We start from the raw sequence: 24,208 nt of genomic DNA, 5'->3' as shown, positions 1-24,208 counted from the left end.
CCTTTCATAATTTTTTGCTCTTACTAACTTCTTCATGAGTGTCTGGCTGGTGATAGTTTACAGAGGGGCAACGTGTCCCTTTAAACTTTGGCAGTTTTTTTGGGATATAGATTTTCTTGGTTTTCCCTGATTGTCACTGCAGTCTCTCTGGGTTTGCTGGTGTTACGAAGTGATTCTGTGCACTGACAAAATATAAGGATTTGGAAGGAAAGCCTGTATGTGTTGTGGTTTTTTTTTTTTTTTAATTTATTTTTTTTTTTTTTTTTTTTTTTAAATTTTTAATTTTAATAAAAACTACTGAAAATGTGGAAGAAATATTACATGTCCCTTTCTGGTTTGATCTGTCTCAATCACTTTTTACTTTGATTTTCAGTTAACAGAGTACTGTCCAAATTAGAATTTTTAAAACTCCAATTTTTCTGCCCATAATTAAGAGAGAAGAAAATTCTTTTCTCCTCTCTTAATTATGGGCAGAAAAAATCACCCCAGTTATCAGCCTGGTTTTACCCATTCTTTATTAATCCAGAGACTCTAATGCAAATATTTACATTTTGGGAATTTTTTATAAATGGACATATTCCACCTGCTCAGTAGCTTGGTATTGCACTAAATGCACTAAAAGCACTAAAACAGTCTTAGATTTTTATTTTTTTTTTTTTACCTTAACTTGTGTGTGAAATCTCTTTCAGATTGCTCTGTTTCCTGGAAAGGCTTTTCTTTGTTTCTGTCTCTTCTGTGGTCTGCTCATGTAGTGCAGAATTTCTTGTGGTTTTTCTAGATGTGCCTATCTCTGAGATCCTCCCTCACTGTTACTCTGCCTTTACTCTGTCTGTTTGTGATTTCAGTGGGCTTCTCTATGTCAAAAAAGTCTCCTTTTAGAAGCAGAGCGTTTTTAGACGCCTTGAAGGTACCCCTCCTGCCTCAGGGAGGTGCAGACACCACCACACACCTGCATGCCTTGAGCTGGTAGCTTCATCAGCATCAACGTTTCCTTGTTAGCATTTCCGAGCTCTCCAACTCATGGGACATGGATTGTGACATTTGACTGGGTCACTCCTGTGGGGTCATTGACAGCCACAGAGCCCTCCCCCTGTGAAGCAGATCCAGGATAAAAGTCCTGCCATTCTCCCCCTTCTCTGAGCCTCTCCCTCTCCTGCCTTTTCTCTTGAGGGCTATAATTCAAACCTCTTCTTTCACAGGGAAAAGAACATTGACAGAGAATCATTTGCAAAATTGTGAGAAAGCCTCTTGTGCTGTTTTTCAAGTCTGCTTTAGAGAGGGAAAAAGCCCTGTAAAAGCTGGGCTGGAAGCTGAAAGCACAATGTCCTGGATCTCCCTCAAAACTGCTCTCTTTTATTTTTTTTCCTTCTTTTAAAACTTTTTTTTTCTCCCCCCAAGTTAACCAAATCTGCCTTTGGGTTCTTGAATCACTCCACTGATTCAAGCAACAGTGTCCAGCTTAACAAAGCTGCACCAAACAAGCCAGAATGACACCTGGGGCCCTGCACTGCGTGTCACCCATTCCATCAGTGCTTCCCTTTTCTTTTTTGGTGGATATTATTTGTCTGTGTTGTTTGTATGACAATTTTTTCCTGGGTTTTGCAAATATTTATATTGTCTGATTTTTATGGCAATAAATTCATGTACTTGCCAACTTATCTCCCAGTAATCCAAGCAGACTGTTCAATAGTCTGGCTCTCACAGAAGATTTTTCCAATATTTAATATTTGCCTTGCATGGGAAAAAAAATCAATCCCCACCATCTTTATCTTATCCTAAAGGTAATTTTTGATAATGTCCTACTCACACTGGAAATTGGCACATGTTAACTAAACTTCAGTCAATTATAATTGACTAAATATTATATGAAAAAATAAAATTATGAACACTGTTATTGGTCCTTGGGTCAGCCAAATAAACCTTGGTCCCACATGGCAGCTTGGGCAGGACACTCAGGGTAAAAGCAGCTCTTAGCCCAGGCTCAGTGCACAGGGCAGCCAATATCTGTCCATTAAGTCCTGCACAGCAGAATTGGAAATGCACGAGCATGCACTCAAATATTTCTTTGGGGGTGAAAGACCATTGTAATTGAAATGAGACACTTCTGTGCTGTTGTTTGGCACTGCAGAAATGTGACCTCGTGTGACATCACAGGGCAAAACTGGAACTGACAGCGAGTGCCAGCGAGCGTGGCTGCTGGTCAGGTTCTGTCATGGGCTTCTTAAAATTCACTTCAATCATCATGTACCCTGGGTTTATTCATTCTTGATGCTACAGCTGCTCACAAGACTGATCTAACTGGGAAATAAGGAGAACAAAGAGAGAGAAGCAGATTAAAAGAGAAATACCTTTCTATGCTTTAAGGGATCTCTGTGCACAGAGCAAACCAGCACTGTCTCAGGCATCAGCCTGCTGCTTGAAAAGTTGGCAAGTACACCTGGAATGTTTGCAGGAATGCTGGAACTCTTTTTCATTGAAATGTAAATCAGTTGTATGGTGGTGGGAGATTTATGATGGTGAATTTATGTGTTTAATGCTTAAATAACTACTGAAGACTATGGAGAACTGTATAATGACACTGACTAACTTCCCTTGTTTATAGTGTGTTTCCTCAGTGCTGAAAACATACACGAGTGTCTTGGGATAAGTGTTGTATGGTAGGAAAAATTACCAAAGTGTAATCACACAGGTAGAAATTGAAATACTCAATGATCTTTTGTGTGTGTACAGTTAAATACTATTCATGACAGGGCTCAATTCAATTGAAGTGTAGATCTCCTTTATATTGAAAAAATATTCTATTTCATGGTCAGTGTTTATTTCCCAGCAGTTCCTAGAAAATGCATTTGCAGCAAGAACTTTAAATACATCTGCTTTGGGTGAAACTGAGAAACTCTTCAGCTTTCAGTATGAAATCCTTGTAGACAGAAGTATTTCCTTTTTGTTTTTTTTTGTCTTTTCAATAGCTCTAATGTTTATGTAGATGTTGTAAGTAGTTACATGCTAGAAAGAAAATGATGACAGAGATAAGTGTGGCTGGAAAATGTTATCAAAAACATAGCTGAGAAAGAGAAAAAAGAGATGTGTTATTTTGGAAGACTGCTGTTAGTGATTTTTTTCATTTTTAATGCCTGTCCTATTTCTGGGTTAGTTCTCATGCTAATGGTAGGAATGTAGCAGGAGTCTCTGTGTGTGAACGATCATTTGTTCATGAGTTCCTGTGCCCAGAGGAAGAGCTTTGCATTTTTTATAAGGGGCTTTTTATATTTTTTTTGTTCTTTTCTTATTTCTTTTGCAGGCCAAACAAGCTCTAGGTCTAAAAGGGCTGTTTCTCAGAAATCCAAAGCAGGCCTCTCTGGACAGTCATGCTGCTGGGCAGCTCCATCGCAAACATTCCTTTAGCAGCCACATCCTGCGACGGACGGCCAGTGCACCCACCAAGAGCCAGAAGAAGAACAAGAAGGGCTTCCCTGAGATTGCTTTTGACACAAAGGACAGCAGCTCTGCAGGGGCTGGAGAAGGGAGGGAAGTGGAAGCTGCCTCCCAGCCTCGCTTTGTGCAAGAGCCAGAAAGTGCTTCCCCGTCCCCAGCTCCCCGAGACGGCGCCGGTGGGGAGGCACCTGGCAAGGGCTTGAAAGGTAAGGCCCAGGGCTCTCCCAAAGGGCCAGGGCAGAGCTGTGCCCACCCCGGGGCTCCTTTCAGCGAGCCCTTGCCCAGGGCACACAGGGTGAGGCTGCAGGAGCCCCAGGGCGAGAAGCCGAGCGTCTTCGCCCGCTGTGCCATCAACAGCTCGGGCAGGATCGGAGTGGCCACCAACTGCATGAAATGTATGATTGGCTCCAAAGAGAGCCCTGACCCCGAGGGGCCATGGAGTGACCACCCTGGCAGGCCCATTGCTAGAGACCCTCTGCACTCTGGGCAGGGCAGCAGTGCAGAGGAGAGGATAGAGCTCAGGACCTGGGTTGTCAGAGGGCAGCCCAGGCCACACTCAGATTTGCAGCCTTGCAGCAGCCCCGGAACTGCAGATGATGTGACAAGGAGCACTCAGTCTTTTGTGACCCCAGGGAAGACAAGTGGTGACTCTAAGTGTCACGGAATGAAGGCTCATTCCCGGCAGTGGTGGCAGTGCCAATCAGGTGGCAAGTATGGAAGCACTGTCAACTTGGTTGCAGCCAGCAATGGCTCTATATCCTCCAACTCCAGCAGTCTAGAAAGCCTTGGAAGCCCAGAATTCCCCAAGCACTGGTCTGAACCTTCTCGAAGGCAAGTGGGCACCCTACAGAGGGAAATGAATGCCTTGTTCGTTCAAAAATTGGAGGAAATTCGAAGTAAATCCCCTATATTCTTTACTGGTAAGACCAGATTTTCTTCACCCTTGTCCACTGTAGATCACACCATTGTCTCAGCTTCTGCATAGCATCCTGACTTAGAAGCTCCTCTATGTTGTTTGGCTGTCAAGAGGTCTTTTTTTTTTTTTAATTTTGGCAATGACAGACAAAAAAAATCTGCATAAATATTTTTATTTTCTTTTTTGTAGACGTGTCTGGTTTAGATTAGTCCTTGCCATGCCTAGTCAACCATCTGCAGTAGTGACACTGTCAGTAGTCCATAAATGTTGGGGTTGTTTGTTCAGGGCTTTTTGTTTCCTTGGTTTTCTTAGTGAATGTGGTATGATACTAAGTAAATTTTAAGATCCAAACCAGAGCATTAAGTGAGATTGAATATGGAAAACCCACATTAAGAAACATTTCCATTATCAGCCTTTGTGTTCCACTGAGGCATTAACCACATCAGGAATGATGTCTAATGTGCTCTCTGATAACAATAAACCTGTTCCCTCCTCAAAGATCTTGCAAAATCACTGCTGTCAGTCCAGGAATTACTGGATGGAATTCTCTGCTCTGGGGTGTTCAGGAGATCATATTTTATAAACACAGCAGCCCATGTTGGTCCTAAATGTGTATGCAAACCTTTCTTCTGTGCTGTGATGTTCCACACACGCCCTGGCTGTGGCCTGAGGACAGAGCTGCACAGCACAGAGCAGCAGAGTGTGTGATCTGCTGCTCCCTGACATCAGCCAGGCTGGGGCACTCCTGGCATTCCCCACTGCAAACCAAAATGTGCCCACTTAGAGGAAAGTTCCTCAAGCTGCAGCACTTTGTGGTTGTTTCATGCCAGAAACAGGAGTGTGGTCACTGGGGCTGTGTGACTGCACCTGTACCATGAACTGGGGGTTTGTAAAGATGGGAAATCAAAGCAGAGGCAATCAAAGGATGTCTTTTAGTAAGAAAAATGGCAGTTTTCCTCCTGATTTGGCAGGTACGAGAGAGAAGGAAAGAGATTTTGATAGGAATTTTCTCCTTCACAGAATTGTAAGGAAAGTAGGATACACAGCTTTTGGCTGTGACTGCAAGAGCTCCTCTTCAAATCCCTCACCCTCCTTGTTAATTGTCCAAGAAATTTGGACACTGGTGATTACATTTTCAGGAACAGTGAGGGGACTTTGGTGCTTTTCCTATGATATAATCCCTTTTTTAGTAACAGATTCTGACTGCCCACCTACAGTGGGCTTCTTTGAAAGCTTCACACAGAAATTTGAGATATTTTATTTATTTGACCAATTTAATCTGGTTGGGTGTCTGCAATTTACCTTCCATCTTTTTATCCCCTTCATTTTTTTAACATATTTTTCCAATATCTGCTTGGGCTTTTAGGAAAACACCAGGACAATGGGAGGGCAGAAGTTTGCTGGTTCCCGTGACTTGCAGTTAATCCAAAGCAGCAGAACTCTTTCTATGCCTAAATTATTGGCATTGGGCTTTTCACAAACTCTGAGTACTGTGACATAGGAAACCATTTCCCATTATCAGTGCCAGCTCCCCTGCCAGCCCCCCAAGTCACTAAACAAATATTGTGATATGCTTGAAATTTGATTAAATCCATCTGACTTCCCAAGCATGGAATCAGCAAACCCTCAAAACGGTGAAATGGTGCCTTGGACTGGCTGCTGCTGGTCCAGTGAGAGCCCCTCTGTTTGCACAAACAGCTCCCTTTCCCATCCTCCTGCAAGGCCGTGCCTTGGGCCAGGAAACCAGGGAAACCAGCTCCATGGCTGCACTTGGGAATTGGCATTCTGCTGGGGGAAGTGCCCCTGGGATAAGGCAGGGAACTATAGCTGGCCCTTTATGGCAGCAGCCTTACATTTTCCAGGGATTCCCCTTCCAAATGCCCCAATCTGTGCTGGTGGATGGGGAGAAGGAGAGTTCATAAGTCTGATCAGCTCTGGGCTCTTCCTGACACTCCTCCAGACACTGAGAGTCTGGAATGTTGGATTTGGATTATGGGCACACGTGCCTGCTTCCCTTCCAACACTCCCAGCTAATGCAGGACAGGCCAGGGAAGAGCTGCTCCCATCCCTGAGTTCCTCTGCTGGGCTGGAAATCCTGGTGCCAAAGGAAAGGTCTGGTATTCCCTAGGCAATTTCTGGGAGTGCAGGTGATGTTTCCCATTAGGAAAGGGCTTTGGAGGAGTCCAGCTTCCTCTGAGCAGCCTGGAAAGTGTCCTTGCCTATGTCAGGGTACTTGAAACTTGATGATTTTTAGGGTCTTTTCCATCACAAACCACTCTGTGATTCCATGATTCTGTGGTTCCATTTCCCCATCCAGTGGAGTGTGTTTCTTCAACACCAACAAATATTTTCATTCTTCTGTGATTAAAAAAATGAACTTAATATCTGTCCATGTGTGGATTCCATTGAGTGCTCTGGTTGGTCAGAAATTCTTAGGATCCTACAACCATGTGTGAATATCCCTGTATGTCTCCTTCCCCTCCCTCAGCACTAATTTATCCTGTTATCTGCACCTGCCTTCCCTACATTAACTGGATTTTTCCTCTGTTCTGTCCTATTATTCTACATGCACACTCTCTCTCTCTAGTTAAGAACTGAAAGGACAAGCAAGTCAAAGGTAATGTCTGCTGAGTGTCCCTAATTCCAGCACCTTGTTGCCTGTAGTCCTGGTTTTTGCTTGTTTGCTGCCCTATAATTACCTGCTCCTGTACCCTTAAGGTCGTGGTTTGGCTCAGTGGTGCTTTGTTAGTTCTGGAATGCATGTCTGCACTGTGCTTTGGAGATATGGGAAATAATCTTTTTGGCATGATTGCTTTGGCTCCCAGGGTGCAGGTGATAAACACTGGAGAGAATGGAGCATTCTCTCCAGGTAATTGGTGGCTGTAGTGATTCTCCAGGGTTGCACTCTCAGTCTGCTGTTCATGACCCATCTGTCTGCAGAGTTTTTTTTTAAATAGAAATTACCAAGTTTTTTTAGGAAGAACAAAGTCTGTCTAAAGCTTTTGTTTTGTTTTTAAAAGTCCCATTGCCAACATTCCACTGCCTGCAGATCATTTGTAATCTGCTCCACAGGTCCTGTGCTGCTTCTCTTCTAAGTGGTTGGTCATTGGGATCACATCTGCTGGTCAAACTGGTGTTTTGATTACTGTACATGCTCTGGTTGTGCTTTGATACCCTGACATGTTTGAATGCTAGAAGGAAGGAAAACTGCAAATCAAGTGGTGCTAGATAGTGGAGGAAGCAAAGTTGGTTTACAAAAGGGGACACAAAGGGCAAATTGCTGGGTGCTGTTGTTGTTTGATAAGAAAACCAGAACAGTCACATGGTGCTGCTGTGCATGGATTGATATTTCTTGATGTAACAGGGCTTTGTGCAGATAAAACTGAATGTGCAAAATGTTTTGCTGCCTTTCGCCAGGCATTTGAAATCAAAAGTTATTTTTAAAATCATGATTAACATAGGCAACCAGTACCTTGAGAACAAAATGGTAACACATGAGGAATGAATCTTAGTCTAAGCTGTAATTTGTAAGAGATAACTAACCCTGCATCTCTATTTTTCTTGTTTCTCTCTTTTTCTTTTCATGCCTCCCAAGCAGATGTCTGCCACTTCTCAATCCAGAGGTCAGTCAGTTCTTTATGCAGCCTAGAAACGATCACAGAAGAGCCTGTCCTTGCCAATGAGAACCATCACTGCAGCCTTCTCTTTCCTCTGCCCGTTACCCCTTACAGTGATTCTGAGGAAGGATCTGGGTCTGACCATTCCACTGAAGCTCCATCAGAGGGAAGCAGCACACCCAAGCAGCCTCAAGAGCCCCTACCCTCCAGAGAACAAGGAACAAATCTGGCTGCAGAAGACCAAGGGCAGGATGTCCCAAGAGCAGCTGACACAAGTTTAGTAGCCCCAGAGGTTGAGAGGACAAGTGTGGCAGGATGTCCCACAGAAGGAAATGGCTGGACACAGTGCAGTGAGGCTCAAGAGCAGGGTGAAAAAGCCAGGCTGGTAGAGGCAGCAGATCACAGTGCTGGCCAACCTGTAGGAAACTTCCAGAAGCAAAACAACCAACCAGGTCAGGTATTAACAGATGTGAAAAGCACCTCTGAATCCAAAGGGCAAAACCTGGGTGCAGCAGCTGTTCCATCCCAGCACAGCAATATCATTAACAGCACACGGGCAGGCTCTCCCCGGAAGGCCCAGCCTGCACAGGCTCTCCCTGTCCCCGTTTCTCAGATGAGCTCTTACGTGTTGACAAGAAGGGCAAAGAGTGAAGGACTGAAGACGTCAGACTCCTCAGCCTCAATAAAAACCCCGAGCAGCCAATCTCCAGCAGCAGAAGTGTACTTTGATGCCACTGTCAATGACCGGATCTGGAGCAAGCTGGACTGCGGCAGCCACCGTGACAGCATGTCCTCCTCGTCCAGCATGTCCTCCAACGACACCGTCATCGACCTCTCCCTGCCCAGCCTGGCCCGCAAAAGCCTCCCGGACCTGGGCATCCGCCAGGACAGCCTGGAGCCCCTGGCCATCAGGAAGGGGATGCGCCCGCGCTCCGCCACCACCTGCAGCAACGAGATGCCAATGGTCAGCAAGAGCAAGTCCAACCCCAACCTGAGGTCCGGCCAGCTGCCGGCTGATGAGCTGTGCCCCCGGCCCCTGGCCAGGAACCCTCAGGACGTGTTCTCCTCCATTCCTAGACGCCACACCTGGAGCAGGCTCTACATGGAGAGCCTCAGGCAGTCCTCTAACAGATCCAAAGCGCAAGACACGGTTGTGAGTAACCAGACAAAGTCCAAAAGCCTCGGGGACCTTACCTCTGACGACATCGTGTGCACTTTTGAAAGCAAATACCGCAGCATCAGCAGGAGCTTCGTCACCCGCTCCATGCGGGAGCAGCGCCGCTCCTCAGGCCTGCGGCCCTCAGCCAGAACCCGGGATGAACTGACTGAGCAGCTGAAGAAGCTGACAGCCTTTCAGCAGGAGAATGACATCACCTCCCCCATCAGCCTGGAGCCCAGCGAGTCGGAGGAGGAGGGGGAGAGCGTGGGGCTGCTGCGTCGCTCGTCGTCGCGCAGCCAGAGCCGCGTGCGCTACATCGCCAACAGGGCCCGGCAGGCCCAGGAGAGGCAGCGCCTGCAGGGCCGGGCACAGCTCGGGGGGAGCCCCATCGAGGAGAGGGGCAACCCCGAGGGTGCCTGCAGTGTGGTCAGGGCTGGCTGCACTGACCCTGCTGCCCACTCGGCCCTGCCGTCCTCGCCCAAAGCCCAGCCCGACTGCGGGGCTGACACTGAGGTGTTCTTCATGCTCAAACTGTGACCCTGGCGGAGCTGGGCACTGTTTACACTCCTGGCACAGCAAAACACAGCGACCTGAGAGGCCCAAAACATCCATCCTGCCCACGGCTCGGTGCTTCCTGGCCTTCCCTTGAGCCCAAGGGTGCTTAATATCACGACTCCAAAAGGATAGATGAGGATTTGTTTTTATTTCTGCTTTGCCCAGCCTCCGATTTGGCCTCCTTTGTGTGTGACCACTTCTTGCGTTTGCAGTTTGCTCTTGGTCTTTACTAATTTCAATAATCCTTCTGACAATAGGTAGCCTTGATGTTTAATAGCAAAATGTGATGCTAACGACAGCTAAGGTAAATTTTGCTCTCACAAATCGTGGATCCATGTAAGGAGGCTGGACTTAGAATCACGTTTTATTTTCTGGAAGAGTTTGAGGCCTCTGAGGGTGTGAATTACTAATGTAGTAGATACAGTCCATCTTCCATCGTGGACCTGCTTATCTCAATGAAAATCCATCTTTTCTCTTTGAAGAAGAGCTCTCTGGTTCCAAAGCAATGCTTTTATAAACCCAGGCTGTTTATATATCTATATATATATATATCTATATATATACACCTGTGTGTATGCAAAGATATGTCTGCACATGTATGTAACACATGCACTCCCTGAAACTGAACTGTGACTGCTCCTTGTCTCAAGGCATTGTCTGAGGGAATTGAGACAGGACAGAGAAGGGAATGGCTAAAAATAGGAAATACCTTCTGACTTTACTTCAGAAATGGCTACGAAGCATGTTAGTCTTTTCTTGAAACAGCACTGTCCCTTCTTATGGTATTTTAACAATGCTGCTGTACATAGCACTTTTTGGATGAATTTTACTATTTCTGTATTGCACTGCCATGCAAAATTTTCAATGATATGTTTAAAAAAGAGAGATATTTAATTTTTTTAGATGGACATATTTAGAATTAAATAACAAAGAGAGTAATAATTTTTTCTCCCCCCCTTTTTTTTTTTTAAATTTTTAGGGATGTTGTCATGTGTCCCCCCAGTCCCCAGTTATGATGTCATTTATTATAGATGTACATTTTATCAGTGATGGAGAAGAATGTTTACTGAGATGCATTTTAAAGAGAAACAGAGGTTTAATTTTATTTCAGGCTGCATAGAGTCCCTATTATTGAGAGGATATTTTGCCTTTGTAATGATTCTTTTGTGTATATTGCAAAATTTAAGAATTTGTTTGTAAAACCACCTTACACTACTAAAATAAACATATTTAACCTTCCAGCTGGTGACTCTTTAGCTGTAACACAACACTGGGGTTTGTGATACACAAACATAGTTCATTCTATATGCTTTGTTTTTCAACTTCCTTTGTGGATAACATTTAATTTTACTCTTTTTCAGAGGGTTAGCCAGTGCAGACCCAGCTCAGATTTTCTCAGATTTTGTCAGGATTGGCAGAGACTGGTGTGAGACACAGCACAGGGGCTGGGGCAGAGCCCTGGCTGCGAGGATGAAAATTCTGGGGGAACTGGTGGAATTAGTAGCCAAACAGACAGAAGGAGCTGATCCATCCTGGAGCAGCTGTACAAGTAACACAGATGGCCCTGTTTCATCACTGAGGGGGTTTAAAGTCTGGCTGAAAATGCTGCAGCACAATTTTGCTCTTCACCTGTCACTTGATTGAAAAATCACTTCTATTCCTGTCCCAGCAAAGTGCACAGTGAAAGTGCATTTTACTTCCTTCACACTCCTCCTGAAGGATTGTCACTTGTGGAGCTGGAAAGGGGCTCTTGGCTCTAATTTTAGTATTACTTGGCCACAAGAATTAAAACTCTGATATACCAAAACAGCAACAAAATTTAAACTCTGAGATATCAAAGTGTAAAGCTGTCAGTGTCATCACCATAACATAGTGATGGGGCTGGAGGGGTTCAATATTCTGATTCGACCTTTTCAAATGCTCTTCACCATTTTTGTCTGAAAATATTCAATATTTTTGTCTGAAAATATTCCCTCAGTTTTCCAGCCTGGCTCAGATCTGCTCAGTTTGTCTGCAGGACTCAGATCCCAGGAGAGCTTTGTGCAGGGAAGGTTTGGGATGTGCACTGAGGTGACCCCAGAGCGTCACTGCAGGCTCTGAAGGGAAGGAGGTGAAGCTGCAGCAGAACGTGTGATCTGCCAAGAGGAGCCTCCCATTGTGTCCCAGCACAAAGCAAATTTCATTAACATTCTCTGGATGAAAAATCATTCTTGTAATACTTTAATTTCAGGCTGAAAAGCTGCAGGGAGTCACTGCTTTTGTAACTTTAATGCTTTTGTAGCTTTAATGTCGAGTACATGCAACTCGACAGCTTTGGAAAGTTAATGTTTAAAAGGACTATTTGTGTCTTCTCAAAGACTAAGTCTCACAATCAGATTATTTTCATCTTTAATTGATTAAGCAATACTAGTTAAATTAATGCACCTCACAGGAGGCAGCATCAGGTAGCGCTTAAAAATATTTATTTTTGTTCAGAATTTTAACCAACAGTGTGTGGATTTAACTCCTTAGGGTAATGCAAATGTGAAATTTGCTCTCTTGCTTCCAAATTAGTAGCAACCACTTTTGCAGCTTGTTTTGTGACACTACATAAGACAAACCATTCATCATGTGTTTATTTATTCCTGTAAGTGGAATTTATTCCAGCATTTAAGAACTATTTGGAATTTAAGTCAGCAGAAGGTCACAGTTTTGCTCTTCATTCTTCTGCTCTTCTTGTGCATCCTGAGACTCCTGGATGTGGATTTCAGCTCATTAAACTGTAAGATCTGAAATCCAAAGCCTCCAGATCACAAGCAGTGTATTGGACGTGGCTGGACATGGGATTTGTGGTCTGTATTCCTCCAGCCTGGCCTCCAAGAACACTGATAATGAACATTGGATTGTGTCTTTCAAAGCTGATTTTGTCTGTGTGATCAACAGGCAGGAAAATGGGCACAGCTGCTGGGGACAGCTCCAAAGGCAGGAATTTCACAGGAGCACCAGAGGCCAGGAATAGAATTGTGTGAGTCGTGCTGCAGCATCCAGCTGCTGGACCGAGCTGCTCCCAAAGCCTCAACTCTGGTGTGGTCTCCTCCTTCCCCAAAGCCCCAGGTGTCCCCTGGTCCAGCTGGCACATCCAGAGGCCACTCCTCCTCCTCCTCCTCTCCCGGGTATTTAACCCAGCACAGGATGCCCCAGCGGCTCCTGCCCGGACCCACGGACGGACAGACAGACGGACGGACAGACGGGCAAGGGAGTGGCTGTAAGTGACAAACTGCCTTCACTTCGTGCTCTGGTTCTGGCAAAGCCCGGTGCCACGGGCTCCTTCCTGGCTTTTTAACCCAGATTTGCACCTTATGCTCTTAGATAATCAGTAAGCAGCATGTTAACAATTTTCTGTCCAGGGTGATGCCAGTGATGTGTTACCAGCTCTGATTAGTTTGGGGTTTTTTTAGAGGAGGCCACTAGAAACAAAGATGGTTTTCTGGCATGTACCAAATTGTAAGGGAAAAGCAGCAGGAATTTAGAGGTTAAATCTACCAGGAAAAGTGCAGCTCCTGCCTTTTTTTTTTTTTTTTTTTTTTTTTTTTTTTTTTTTTTTTTTTTTTCTTTTCCGTGGTTGTTGCACCTGCTCAGTTTTTGTGCTGCTCTGGCAACAGCCAAGAGGAGCAACTACTTTGTCTAAAATAAGTAGTAAAATAAAGTCAGTGTTGGCCAATGTACAGCTCAGATCTCAGCCCTCACCTCTGGTCCTTTCACAAGGATCAACATATTCCCATTTGGCAGCATTATTTAACAGCAGCAACAACAAAATCAGCGTCGAAATTTAACCTGGAAAGAATCTTCTGTGGAGGTTTTAGTTATTTCTCTCATTAGGTGAAATATGCAGGGAAAATGAGTGAGGGAAGGTACTGAGCTGTAATGTTAGGAGTTTTCATAGGATGCAGGATTGGGGAAATTTCCTTAAAGCTGATGAGGTAAGAACTAAATCCAGGGTTTTCTGAGCATCAGTCAGCAGCAAGTAATGCTGCATGTTAGTATATTTTTGCTTACACATTCTCATAAATGGTATGTTTTCTTCGGCATTTTTAATTTATTTTTTATAATTTCTGTTGTAATGATGTCCTGTATCTTGTTGGACAACAAATACCATTAAAAATATTGCTGCTGCTTCCTCCCCTGCCCTTTCCCTGGGAGGGAACCCACAGGGAGAGAACCACCAGTGGGTAAATCCCCTTTTTTAGGTTTGTCACATCCTTTTTGCTGCAGTGGGGACTTCAGCAGAGCCTTTCTTTAGTATTTGTTCTGGCTGAGCTCAGCAGTGACTTTTTTTCAGCTGGAGACTTTGGAATTGTGGCTCTACAGGAAAAGGAGCAGAAAATCCAGAGCAAACTGATTTCACCCAGTGAAGAGGAACTCTGAACCAGGTTTAACTGCTTGCCTTTCACCTCCAGCAGGAAGGTTCCTTTAGAGCAGCAGGAATTTCTGCTCCAATGGATAAAGGTCTTCACTTCACAATCTGTGTGGTTACAGCTGTGCTGCTCCTGAGGGAATCGAGCCAGGCAGGTGAGGAAAAGGATCCAGAACTTTTGGCTGCCCCCAAATCTGGTTTTGTTCTTCTTCAGAGCATTAATTCTTTCAGTGTTTACCTGCCAGTGCTTGCAGGATTTTGTCTCAATCTCAGAATTTGCTTTATTAAGAGATTCCCCAGGGCTCACCTTGTGGCTGGGACTTTGTGAGTGCTGCCACCAAGTGTCTTTGATGTCCCCAAGTGTCTTTGATGTCCCCAAGTGTCTCTGCTGCTACAGTTTGCTGCTACATCAAAACCAGATGATAGAGATGGGAGGAGATGAAAAAAACCAAGAAAACGACTGGGTTTAGGTGTGGTTATTGTGGTTAAAGCTGCACTTCTGTGAGTTTATGGTCCCCTGAGCTGCAGCAAGATATGCTGGGGATGGAGGAGAAAACTGAGCTGAGGTGGCCAGTCCTGAGCAGTGCCAGGAGCCTCTTCCCCACGAGTCCAGCAGGAGCCTCCCTTTGGAAGGCTGGGCAAGCTCAGAGCAGCAGGAGCAAAGAAAAAAAAAGATTTTTTTGCACCCAAAGTCGCTTCCTGTAGCCACGAACCCACGGGGAAGGGAGAGATGAACCCTTCCCTTTGTCCTGTGCTGCTGCAGCCTCCCAGGAGGACTCCCAGGAGGATTCCCAGGAGGATTCCTGGATGTTGGGAAGTGTCACTGCCATGACCTGGGCTTGGTGCTGCAGCCCCATCGCCCTGGCCCTTTCAGGAGGGCTCACAAAGGGGCTTTGAGCTGGAGCTGGAGCCCTCAGGACGCTCTGCTGCCTTCCAAGGAACCCCACAGGCCCTGAGAAAGGGCCTCCAAAAGCTGCTGCTGGCTCTAAAGGGGTTCTGAAGGGAGACAAGAGAAGTCCTTTGTGAAGATTTCCAGCCCCCATGGAGAACTGTAGTGGAGAGGGGAAAAAACAGGTTTTGTTTTACAATAATGTGGAGTTCAGTGCAAGGCCAGAGAGTGCAACACCAAAGAAGGAAAAATAAATACATAATGAATGAATATGCTGTTATATTTAGAGAAGAACTCACAGCTTTTGCTTGAAAGAGCGAAAAAAAAAACAACACTGATTTTTTTGGTTTATCTTGAGGGATTTTTGGCTTTTGTGCTGTGAATTCTGTGATTTCAAGGAACAATGCTAAGCAGATTCTAGAAGAATCATCCTGGGTAATTAATAAGCAATATATTGAAAAATTTGTGGTTTTAATTCTGCATCTCAGATGCAGAACCTGCCAGCAGTAGGGGAAAGGAAGAGTAAGAAAAAACAATGTCTGGGAAGTGGGTGGTGAGGAACTTTTGGCTTTTCCTCAGGGGAAAAGGGGATTTGGCAGGAATGGGGGCAGATCTGGGCAGTGTGAGGAAGAGGAGCCGGTGCTGCCCCTCCTCAGGGGTGGACTGGCTGTGCAGGATCCATCCCTCAGGGTGAGGGACATTAAGTGACATCATTAGGTGACATTAGAACCTCCTGCAGCCCCACTCCGTGCCTGTCCCTGCCTTCTTTTGTGCCCTGGGGAGGAAACAGAGGGAGTTTGGGAGCTGAGGGTGATGGTTCTGGTTATTTCAGTGCACTGTGTAATGAGGAGCTGTAAATGCAAGCCCCACACAAATGTGATTTTGTTGTATTTTTCCAGGAGCTGGGAGGAATGATGATGCTATGAATAAGGTATGTTTGAGTTCATTAGTGCAGAGCTACTAACGAAGGCATAGGGCAGATGACTTTACATATTTAATTCAGAAATAGTGGTCAAGGTGTACAAAGACTTTAATCTGTGAAGAGTTGTTATTATTTTAAGTACACTGTTCATGGCTGGCTGTGTTTCTGTGCTGGTTTTATTTGTTTGGGGGTTTTTTTGTGGGGGTTTTTTGACTGATTTTTTTTGTCCAGAGCTCAAAATTGAGTCGTGCCCCAAGGAAGAACCAGCCAGTAGCCCTGTCTTCATGGCTGGTAGAGTTGGGGAACTTCTGATCACAAGTTCCAAGACAAAACTCATCCCTCAAACCCTCCCATTGCCCAGAGAGAATTAAAACAAGATCTTTTGGCTCCTGGGAGGGCAGAGGTTTCTTTTGCATTTTTACTGCATATATAGATATTTATATATTCACACACACACATATACACATCCTCTCTCTGCCTAGAAAAATCACCCTGTAATTTTACAACAAGCAGATACGTTTGAGACCAACAAACCTCACAGATTTTGACACTTCACAAGCAAAAGCTTAAATTGCCCTGAAGTGGCTTTGATGAGGAATCCTCTCGAGCTGTGTGATCGTAAAATTGGAAAATGTACCTTTAACTCCCAGAAGTGAATCCACGTTTTCCTCTCCTCCTCCTCCTCCTCCTCTCAGGTTTCCAACTGTTCTGTGTCTCCTGGAATTGCTCTCTAATGAGACCTTAATTGGCTGCTAATTCTTTTGTCTGCAGCAGGAATTGGTCTCTGGGGAAGGCCGCACACACCATCTGAAGATGTGCGGCAACATTTGCAGTGATTTTTGTTTGCAGCCAGCACCGAAGCGAAACGCTGTGATTTATTAATTAGTCAGGGAACAGCAGCAGTCGCTGCAGCTCATGGGGGAGGTTTGGGGCTGGTTTAACTCAGGGACATCCCCTACACCTCCCAGGTCACCCCAAGGTGGGGCAGTGCCTGGGACTTGGGAATCCACCTGTTCCTCAATTTCTGCTTTGCAGGGCACAGACTCCCGGGGAACAGGCAAGGGTCTTCCCACCCTGACTGTCACCACCATCCTGGTAAGGCCGTGCCAGTGGCCGGGAACAGCTGGAACTGCACTTTGCCCTTTTTATCCCACCTGTTTATGTGCAGGTGGTGGTTTGGAGTGGCTTTGGCAGGGATGTCCCTGCTCCTCCACCTGTGGAGGTGCCAGGTGTCTGTAGTGGGCACAGGGAGGGTTTGGGGGCTGTCCCTGGGGGCACAGGGCTGTGTCAGGGCTCTGGGGAGGCACCAGACCCTCTGCTGAGCTACACCTGAGGGGCTCAGTCCCCTGTGTGCTGTTTCTGCCCTGGGGTAGGAGCAATGTAAAGGTCACACAGGGACAAAACCGAGTGATAAAATCCCCCAAATGCATCATCAGGTGCTCCAGACCAGCAGGACTTCCAGGAGAAGCTGCAGCAGTGGATTTTCTGGTCCTGATATCAGCCTGTGGCCTTCACCTGAGGCTTTGATGTGCCAAAATGAAAATATTTGGCTTTTAGGCTGAGAAGAGATTTTAGCTTATTCCTGTGGTGCCTGTGACCTGCAGGATGGAGCTGCCCTGGTGGTAGTTCATGTCTCCAGGGAATATCTTCCAGTCTGGAAATGTTGTCCCTGCATTAACGTGGAGAGGAATAATGGGGAGGGTCTGCCAGGGGTGGGTTGAACACTTGAGTGCATCCAGAGGAGGGAATGAGGCTGGTGAGGGGCTGGGAACACAAACCCTGTGAGGAACAACTGAGGGAGCTGGGGTTGTTCAGCCTGGAGAAAAGGAGACTCAGAGGTGACCTTATCACTCTCCACAACTCCCTGAAAGGTGGCTGTGCTCAGGTGGGGTTGGTCTCTTTCTCCAGGCAGCACTGACAGAATGAAAGGACACAGCCTTAAGCTGCACCAAGGGAAATACAGGCTGGATATCAGGAAAAAGGTTTTTACAGAAAGGGTAATAAAGTATTGACATGATCTACCTGGGGAGGTGGTGGATTCACCATCCCTGGATGTGTTTAAGAAAAGCCTGAATGTGGCACTTGGTGCCAGGGTTTAGTTGAGGTCAGGGCTGGGTTGAACTTGATGATCCTGGAGGTCTCTTCCAACCTGGTGATTCTGTGATTGACTGTGTGAACTCCCCTGTGTATCCCTGGCCTGTGTGAGACTCCAGCTGTGTGTGTGTCCCTCCCGGCAGGAGGATCCCTACGTGATGGTGCGGGGGGCAGAGCTGGAGGGGTACTGCATGGAGCTGCTGGCGGCGCTGGCGGAGATGCTGAGCTTCCAGTACCATGTCAAGGTGGTGGGCGACGGGCAGTACGGGGCCGTGACCGCCGGCGGCAACTGGAGCGGCATGATCGGGGAGATCCTCAGAAGGGTGAGCCTGCTTGGTGCCCCCGAGCCCCTCTGCAGGGACAGCACAGCAGGAGCAGCTCCTGGGCTTCTCTAGGATCCGCTCAGGGGCTGAGGAACTCAGAGTTTTCCTGCCTGGGGTGTAGAGTGGATGGGTGGCAAGACTTAGAGTTGGGTTTGGTCTAAAGAGGTGGAAATGAGACACAAAGAGACAGTGGCCACAGCAGGAAAATCCTGTTACAGCCTGGTTCCAGCCTGGTTATAGCCTGGTTATAGCCTGGTTCCAGCCTGGCATTCCCAGGGCAGCACTTGTCTGTCTCAGTGTTTCTCTGTAGCCTGTGCAGACACCTTGGCAAAACTTAGCCTGAGCTTTACCCCTGGATGAGACTCATTTTATTCAGAATGGCAATGCCCAGGCTCTTCAAGAGATGCTTGAATGCACATTTCACCCCATCAAGTGCAGTCCCTGTGGCTGATGTTCTGTCATCTGTGGGGAACACTTCAATTAAAGCTCTTTGCCCCTCTGAGCTCAGTCTGTTCCCAGCTCTCAGCCAGTCAGACAGGAACAGCCTTTTGTTCTAGGTGAGCAAACCCAGCCTAGCTCCTGCTGCAGGAGGAAACCAGCAGCCCCAGATACCAACCAGCACCTCACTGTGAATGAATCCACTGGGTGGAACTCCAGGGAATCATTTCCATGGGAAACCCAGCCTGTTCCTTGGGGCTCACATCCCAACGCTGTTGACTTGGAGAAGTGATGCCATTTCAACCCCTGCCCGCTCAGCCAGGGAAGGAGCTGCTTGAGGGACAGAAATGTTTGAGGCACAGAAAAGCTCCCTGGGCTGGGTGCCTGATTGGTTTTTGTCTCCTTGGCAGGAAGCTGACATTGCAGTGGCTCCACTGACCGTCACCTCAGCCAGGGAGGAGGTGGTGTCCTTCACCACACCCTTCCTGCAGACTGGGATTGGGATCTTGCTCCGCAAGGACACAACCTCCCAGGACATGTCCTTCTTCCACTTCCTGTCTCCTTTCAGCAAGGAGACCTGGACAGCCCTTTTATTCGCTTACCTGCTCACCTGCTTCTGCCTCTTTCTTGTTGCCAGGTACAAATGCATTTGTTTCACAGATTGTGTTCAAGTCAGTGGCTTTCTCATCTATGAAGAGATTAGAAAGTCCCAGGGAGCCTTTTGCTTTGAAAAACCTCCTGTACAGCTCCAGAACAAGTGCTGAGAAAGCCTAAATCCTGTCAGATTAAGCCAGCATTATTAGTGGAATCTCCTCATGAGGAACACCAGATCTCTTGATGGGGATTTTTTTTATTTTTTCCCCTCTGAATGTCTGGTTTTATCCTGTCATTTTCCTACAGACTGAGCCCCTGTGAATGGAATGAGCCAAAGAATGAAGAGAACCACTTCACCTTCCTGAACAGCCTCTGGTTTGGAGCAGGAGCACTGGCCCTGCAAGGTGAGCTGGGAGGATGCAGCTCTGAGAGCAGAGGGGTTTTTAAGATGGTGGTGCACCCGGCTCCTCCTGTGACACTGGGGTGAAAAGGTGGTGACTTAATAGAGACACTTGGAGCACTAAACCAGTGTGGGGAGGTGTGATTACAGACCTGCTGGGCTTGTACAGGTGATTGCCTCAGGCTGGGGAACCTTTTCTGCTCAGGGTTACCATTGCTCAGGGCAATGCCCAGCTGAGCATGGCGTGGCTGCTTTGTACAGAGTTGTTTGTGTAGCTTTGGGCCACTGCTGCTGCTCCAGCCCTGCCCTGCAGGCTCAGTGCTGCTCAGAGCAGCACAGGGGGGCCCTCCAGGCTCAGGCTCTGTGTAGCTGCAGGGCAGGGTCAGCAGTTTGCCTTTATTTAAAGGGAAGTCTCAGTAGCTCAGGCAGGTGGATCTGCAGTTCTGGGTGTGTCTCTGGCCCCACATCCCCTCCCTGTGATTTATGGTGGTTTATCGGCTCCCTGTGGTGCAGGTGCCACGCCCCGGCCCCAGGCACTGTCGGTGAGGGTCATTGCTGTGGTCTGGTGGCTCTTCACCCTGGCCCTGCTGGCCGCCTACATTGCCAACTTCACGGCCCTGCTGAGCTCCGGCAGTGAGCAGCTCCCCATCCAGACCTTCGAGGACCTGGTCAAGCAGAGGAACCTGGAGTTTGGGACACTGGAGGGCTCCTCGACTTTCTACTACTTCAAGGTGCAGAGAATCTTGTTGTGCCCATACACAGGGGCTGTGGGACTGCTGAGCTGGGGCTGGGTCACACAGCTCAGGCCTTATAACCCCTACAGCACCCTCATCACTGTGGACTCTCTCAGTTTTCCTGTAATACTTCAAATAATATGATTATAGTTCTGTTCAGCCTTTCTTCCACCTCTTCTCATGGGAAAGCAGGCACAGAACTCTTTTTTTTTTATTATTCTGTGTTGTCCTTTAAAATCTCTCTACTTTTCAGGGGCTGCCCTTCTGTACCTGGAGCAGCAGGTGCCACCTATGACACTTGTGCCCCTCCCTGTGTGATGCTTGTCCTCAGTGTTGGGGACACTCTGTGCCTGCAGGGGCTCACACATGCTTTAAGTGCTCCTCTTCTCCAAATTGTTTTACAGCCCATGCACACACAGGCAGATCTTTATGTTTTTGGTGGTTGTCTCACGCTTGAGCTTGACTCCTGGATTTTTGGGCCGCAGAACTCCAAGAACCCCATCCACCAGATGATCTATGAGTACATGGAGAAGAGGAGGGAGCACGTGCTGGTCAAGACCTACCAGGAGGCCGTGCAGCGCGTGATGGACTCCAACTACGCCTTCATCGGCGAGTCCATCTCGCAGGACCTGGCGGCCGCGCGCCACTGCAACCTCATCAGGGCCCCCGAGGTCATCGGGGCCCGCGGCTTCGGCATCGCCACCGCCCAGGGTCAGTCCCTGAGCCCCTCTGCTGCCCCGTGCTCCCTGGGAGGGCAGGGACAGCCACAGGCCACAGCCAGTGCTGCTGGTGAGGGTGACCAAACGTGCACGGCAGGGTCACTGCTCTGTGGGGAATCAACACTGGCACTCACTTGGAACTAAAACGCACAAATATTCTGTCTCCCTGGGTGTCCTTGGCCCCAGGAATGCAGATCCCCTGGTGCAATGAGCAGGGAGGGGGACAGTCTGCTCATGTTCCTCCCAAAGCACCTTCACTCTGCCCTTATCCCACAGGTGTTACCACCCCTCTGTGGCCAGGGCAGGGTGGTTGTTAGCCAGGAAAAGCCCTTGGTTGAGGGTGCACAGTGTTTAAACCACGAGCTCTTCCATTCTGTTCTCTTTCCCTCTCCCTGTGCCCAGCATCCCCCTGGACCAAGCCTCTGTCCATCGCCGTGCTCAAGCTGCGCGAGGCAGGGAACCTGGACTACCTGCGGAACAAGTGGTGGGAGAGCAGCTGCCTGCGCCAGAGCCGGGACCGCTGGGGGCCCCTGGAGCCGCCGGCGCTGGGGGGGCTCTTCCTCACCCTGGGCATCGGCCTCGCCCTCGGTGTCCTCGCTGCCCTGGCCGAGCTCTCCAGCAGCAGCCGCCGCGCCGCCGCGCACGCCAAGGTGGGCCCTGCTCCTGTCCTGCCTCCCTGTGTTCTTCCTTTGGCCAAGGTGGGCCCTGCTCCTGTCCTTCCTTTGGCCAAGGTGGGCCCTGCTCCTGCTCCAGGTCTTGTCCCATCCCCTGTGTTCTTCCTTTGGCCAAGGTGGGCCCTGCTCCTTCTCCAGGTCCTGTCCTGCCTCCGTGTCCCTCCTTTGGCCAAGGTGGGCCCTGGCTCCTGCTCCAGGTCCTGTCCTGCCTCCCTCTGTCCCTCCTGCACCAGGCAGGCCCCAGCATTTCCACCCTGGCCTTGGTTTTCTAAGGAAAGCCATGCAGTGGGCAGGGGTGAGGGGAGGCTGTACAGTTGAAAATGCCAAAATTTCACAGCTTGGGCTGTGGGATGGGTTTGTAGCCTGAACAGCATAAAGATAATAAAAGTAAAATAACCTCCTAACAGCCCTTCCCCCCCTGCCCCCCACAAGAAAAAAAAAATAAGTAACGTTTCCTGAAATCCCAAGGCAGCCAAAGTGTTTTCCACTACCCTGGGCGTTAGAGAGGACAGTAAATGATCCATAATCTTTATTCTCAGTGGCGGCTGTTCTTTAGTCATTAGACAAGGAAAACACACACAGTGAAACTGCACCAGTGTCTGACTGTGCCCCTGGGTGCTCCTGCTCTCCAGCCCTCCCAAATGTGCACATGGAAAAAAAGATGGAGCCACAGAACAACCCACCCACAGCCTTCTCTCCCCCTTCTCTTTCAGAAATCCTGTTGCTCTGTTTTCACAGAAGAAATCTGTGCTCGTCTACGCATAAAGGGAGCTGCCAGACAAAGCCAGGAGACGTCAGGGAAGGCAAATGCTTAAGGATTTTTTTGCTGCAGGAATGGGCCTGTGTTAGGGTTGTACCACGTCCTAGGAGCTGTATCAGTGTAGGAAGAGGTTTTTCTGCTAGTCTAGAGTGTTAGTTTGCTAATTACACACACACAGAGCCCTTGTGGAGTGGTGGTGGAGCTGCAGACACAAGGAAATTAAGTGGCTTGGAAGAATTTAAGTTGATAAGGAGTAGAGTGGAACTGTGACAAATTGATAAACTGAAGCTGAGCTGGCCAGGATGGTGGATCCATGTTTAGGTTTGAGGTTCACCCTGTAAGTCCACAAAGGCCTGTAGGAGGAAGTGACTGGGGACAGGTTAACGTGAAGCCTCTGCTACTAATCCCTGTGTGAGGAAGTCGTGGAACATTAAAGCTCTTGTCTGTCTGCTGGGATCAGAGCAGCAGCTTAAGCATTGCAGCTATAAATAGCCTCACCCTGCCCTGCCTGAGCAGGTGCTGCTCCCTGGGAAGGCAATTCCTGAACCAGAACTGACAGTGCTGCTGTGTAACCCCAGACAGGCCCTCCCTACAGCCCAAACCCCAGGAAGGGAACCCCTGCCATAAGGAACCCCTGGAGCTAAGAAATGCCAGGCAGGGCTTGTCCTTTGTCCCTTCCCATCACAGGCTAAGGGCCACTGTTGGGTGACAGAGAATGTTTTATTCTCATTGCCCAAGAACTGAGGATTGGCAGTGGAAATCCATCAGTACCAGAGCAGGGAGGGAGGGTGGGGATGAGTCAAACACAGCAGAGCCCCAGCTCCCCTGCAGGGGAGATGTGAGGGTGGTTTGCATCACTCTCCTGCTCTCAAAGAATGCCGAAGTTCAAGGGAACAGTTTTCTCAGCTGCATGTTAAACACTTTCCTCATTAAGCTGTTTTCCCTTTCAGAGCTGGGATGACTGAGGCATGTAAATGTTAGGGCAAATTGGTGGTGAAATCACTCCATTTATGAACTGCACAGCTGAAGGAGAGAAAAAGCAAATTGGGTTCCTTGGGAATGGCTGTAATTGCACTGCAGGAACAAAGACACCAATCCCTGTCAATCCCAGCAGGGAGAACTGAAGGCAACAGCAACCAAGGGGGCTCAGGCTGGGAAGTTTTGGGTGATCCTGAATCCAGCACTGCACATTCCCTGTGAGGGAACTTAGTGAGACTCAGCTTCCAGGAGTTCAGTGTAGCTGCAGGACCCCCTCCCACATCCCTCCTGCTAATGGGAACAAACAAGGGGTTAGGAATTCCAGGTGTTGGGAAAGCAGGGCTGGTCCTTAACTCAGACTGCAACAGCCCTGGCTGTCACAGCCTGAGCAACGTTTGTAAGGTGAGAAAGTGGCACAGCCCTTCCATCAGCTGAGCTGCACAGAGCAGGAGAGATTTAGGTAAGTCTAAAAGCTGAAAATGCAACGTCAGGTTCACTTAGCAGTTAAAAACGATTTGGTACCTGTTGTGTCATTGCTGGCAGAGTAGGCAGAGATGTATAAAAAAGGTTTCATTGACATTTAAATATATTTCTATATGAATGTCTCACAG

General features: G+C 47.8%; 2 protein-coding genes and 1 long non-coding RNA gene across 4 annotated transcripts in view; 2 read left to right on the top strand and 1 right to left on the bottom strand.

Annotated features, from left to right (window-relative positions):
• The window catches only part of PLCH2 (phospholipase C eta 2), a 74,551-nt gene extending 63,641 nt beyond the window's left edge, over positions 1-10,910 (top strand). The window contains exons 22-24 of the mRNA XM_083876902.1: positions 3,299-3,638; positions 7,947-7,971; positions 8,080-10,910. Of these exons, the coding sequence (XP_083733028.1) occupies positions 3,299-3,638; positions 7,947-7,971; positions 8,080-9,661 (1,947 nt within the window). The 3' untranslated portion in view covers positions 9,662-10,910. The remainder of the gene's footprint in view (positions 1-3,298; positions 3,639-7,946; positions 7,972-8,079) is intronic.
• On the bottom strand, positions 5,606-8,697 carry LOC310918120. Its single transcript, XR_014591591.1, has 3 exons — positions 8,591-8,697; positions 7,892-7,993; positions 5,606-6,706 (listed from the first exon to the last, which is right to left on the bottom strand). It is a non-coding gene; the product is annotated as an uncharacterized lncRNA (long non-coding RNA).
• A 1,982-nt stretch (positions 10,911-12,892) lies between the features above and the next one.
• Positions 12,893-24,159, top strand: LOC310918155 (putative glutamate receptor). Of its 2 annotated transcripts, none has more exons than XM_083876954.1 (11): positions 12,893-12,923; positions 14,116-14,227; positions 15,861-15,892; positions 16,919-16,978; positions 18,121-18,300; positions 19,149-19,375; positions 19,639-19,736; positions 20,246-20,463; positions 20,952-21,177; positions 21,588-21,835; positions 22,573-24,159. In XM_083876954.1, exons 2-11 carry the CDS (start codon positions 14,155-14,157, stop codon positions 22,672-22,674), a joined length of 1,464 nt encoding a protein of 487 aa, XP_083733080.1. In that variant the 5' UTR covers positions 12,893-12,923; positions 14,116-14,154; the 3' UTR covers positions 22,675-24,159. The 2 variants fall into 2 exon arrangements, with proteins under 2 accessions (XP_083733080.1, XP_083733079.1); XM_083876953.1 differs by lacking the exon at positions 12,893-12,923 and adding an exon at positions 13,454-13,638.
• The last annotated feature ends 49 nt before the right edge of the window (positions 24,160-24,208 follow it).

This window comes from Zosterops lateralis (assembly GCF_965231275.1).
Source record: "Zosterops lateralis genome assembly, chromosome: 22".
Taxonomy (NCBI): domain Eukaryota; kingdom Metazoa; phylum Chordata; class Aves; order Passeriformes; family Zosteropidae; genus Zosterops; species Zosterops lateralis.
Note: the sequence above shows the minus strand (reverse complement) of the source record. Positions and strands in the feature narration are given on the sequence as shown.

Excerpts from the sequence above, each read along its gene's own strand:
- LOC310918155 (XM_083876953.1), top strand. The coding sequence starts at position 13,603 with ATGCAGGATTGGGGAAATTTCCTTAAAGCTGATGAG. Across the intron at positions 14,228-15,860 it reads GAGGGAATCGAGCCAGGCAG|GAGCTGGGAGGAATGATGAT; the intron begins GTGAGGAAAAGG and ends GTATTTTTCCAG. Across the intron at positions 20,464-20,951 it reads CGACTTTCTACTACTTCAAG|AACTCCAAGAACCCCATCCA; the intron begins GTGCAGAGAATC and ends TTTGGGCCGCAG.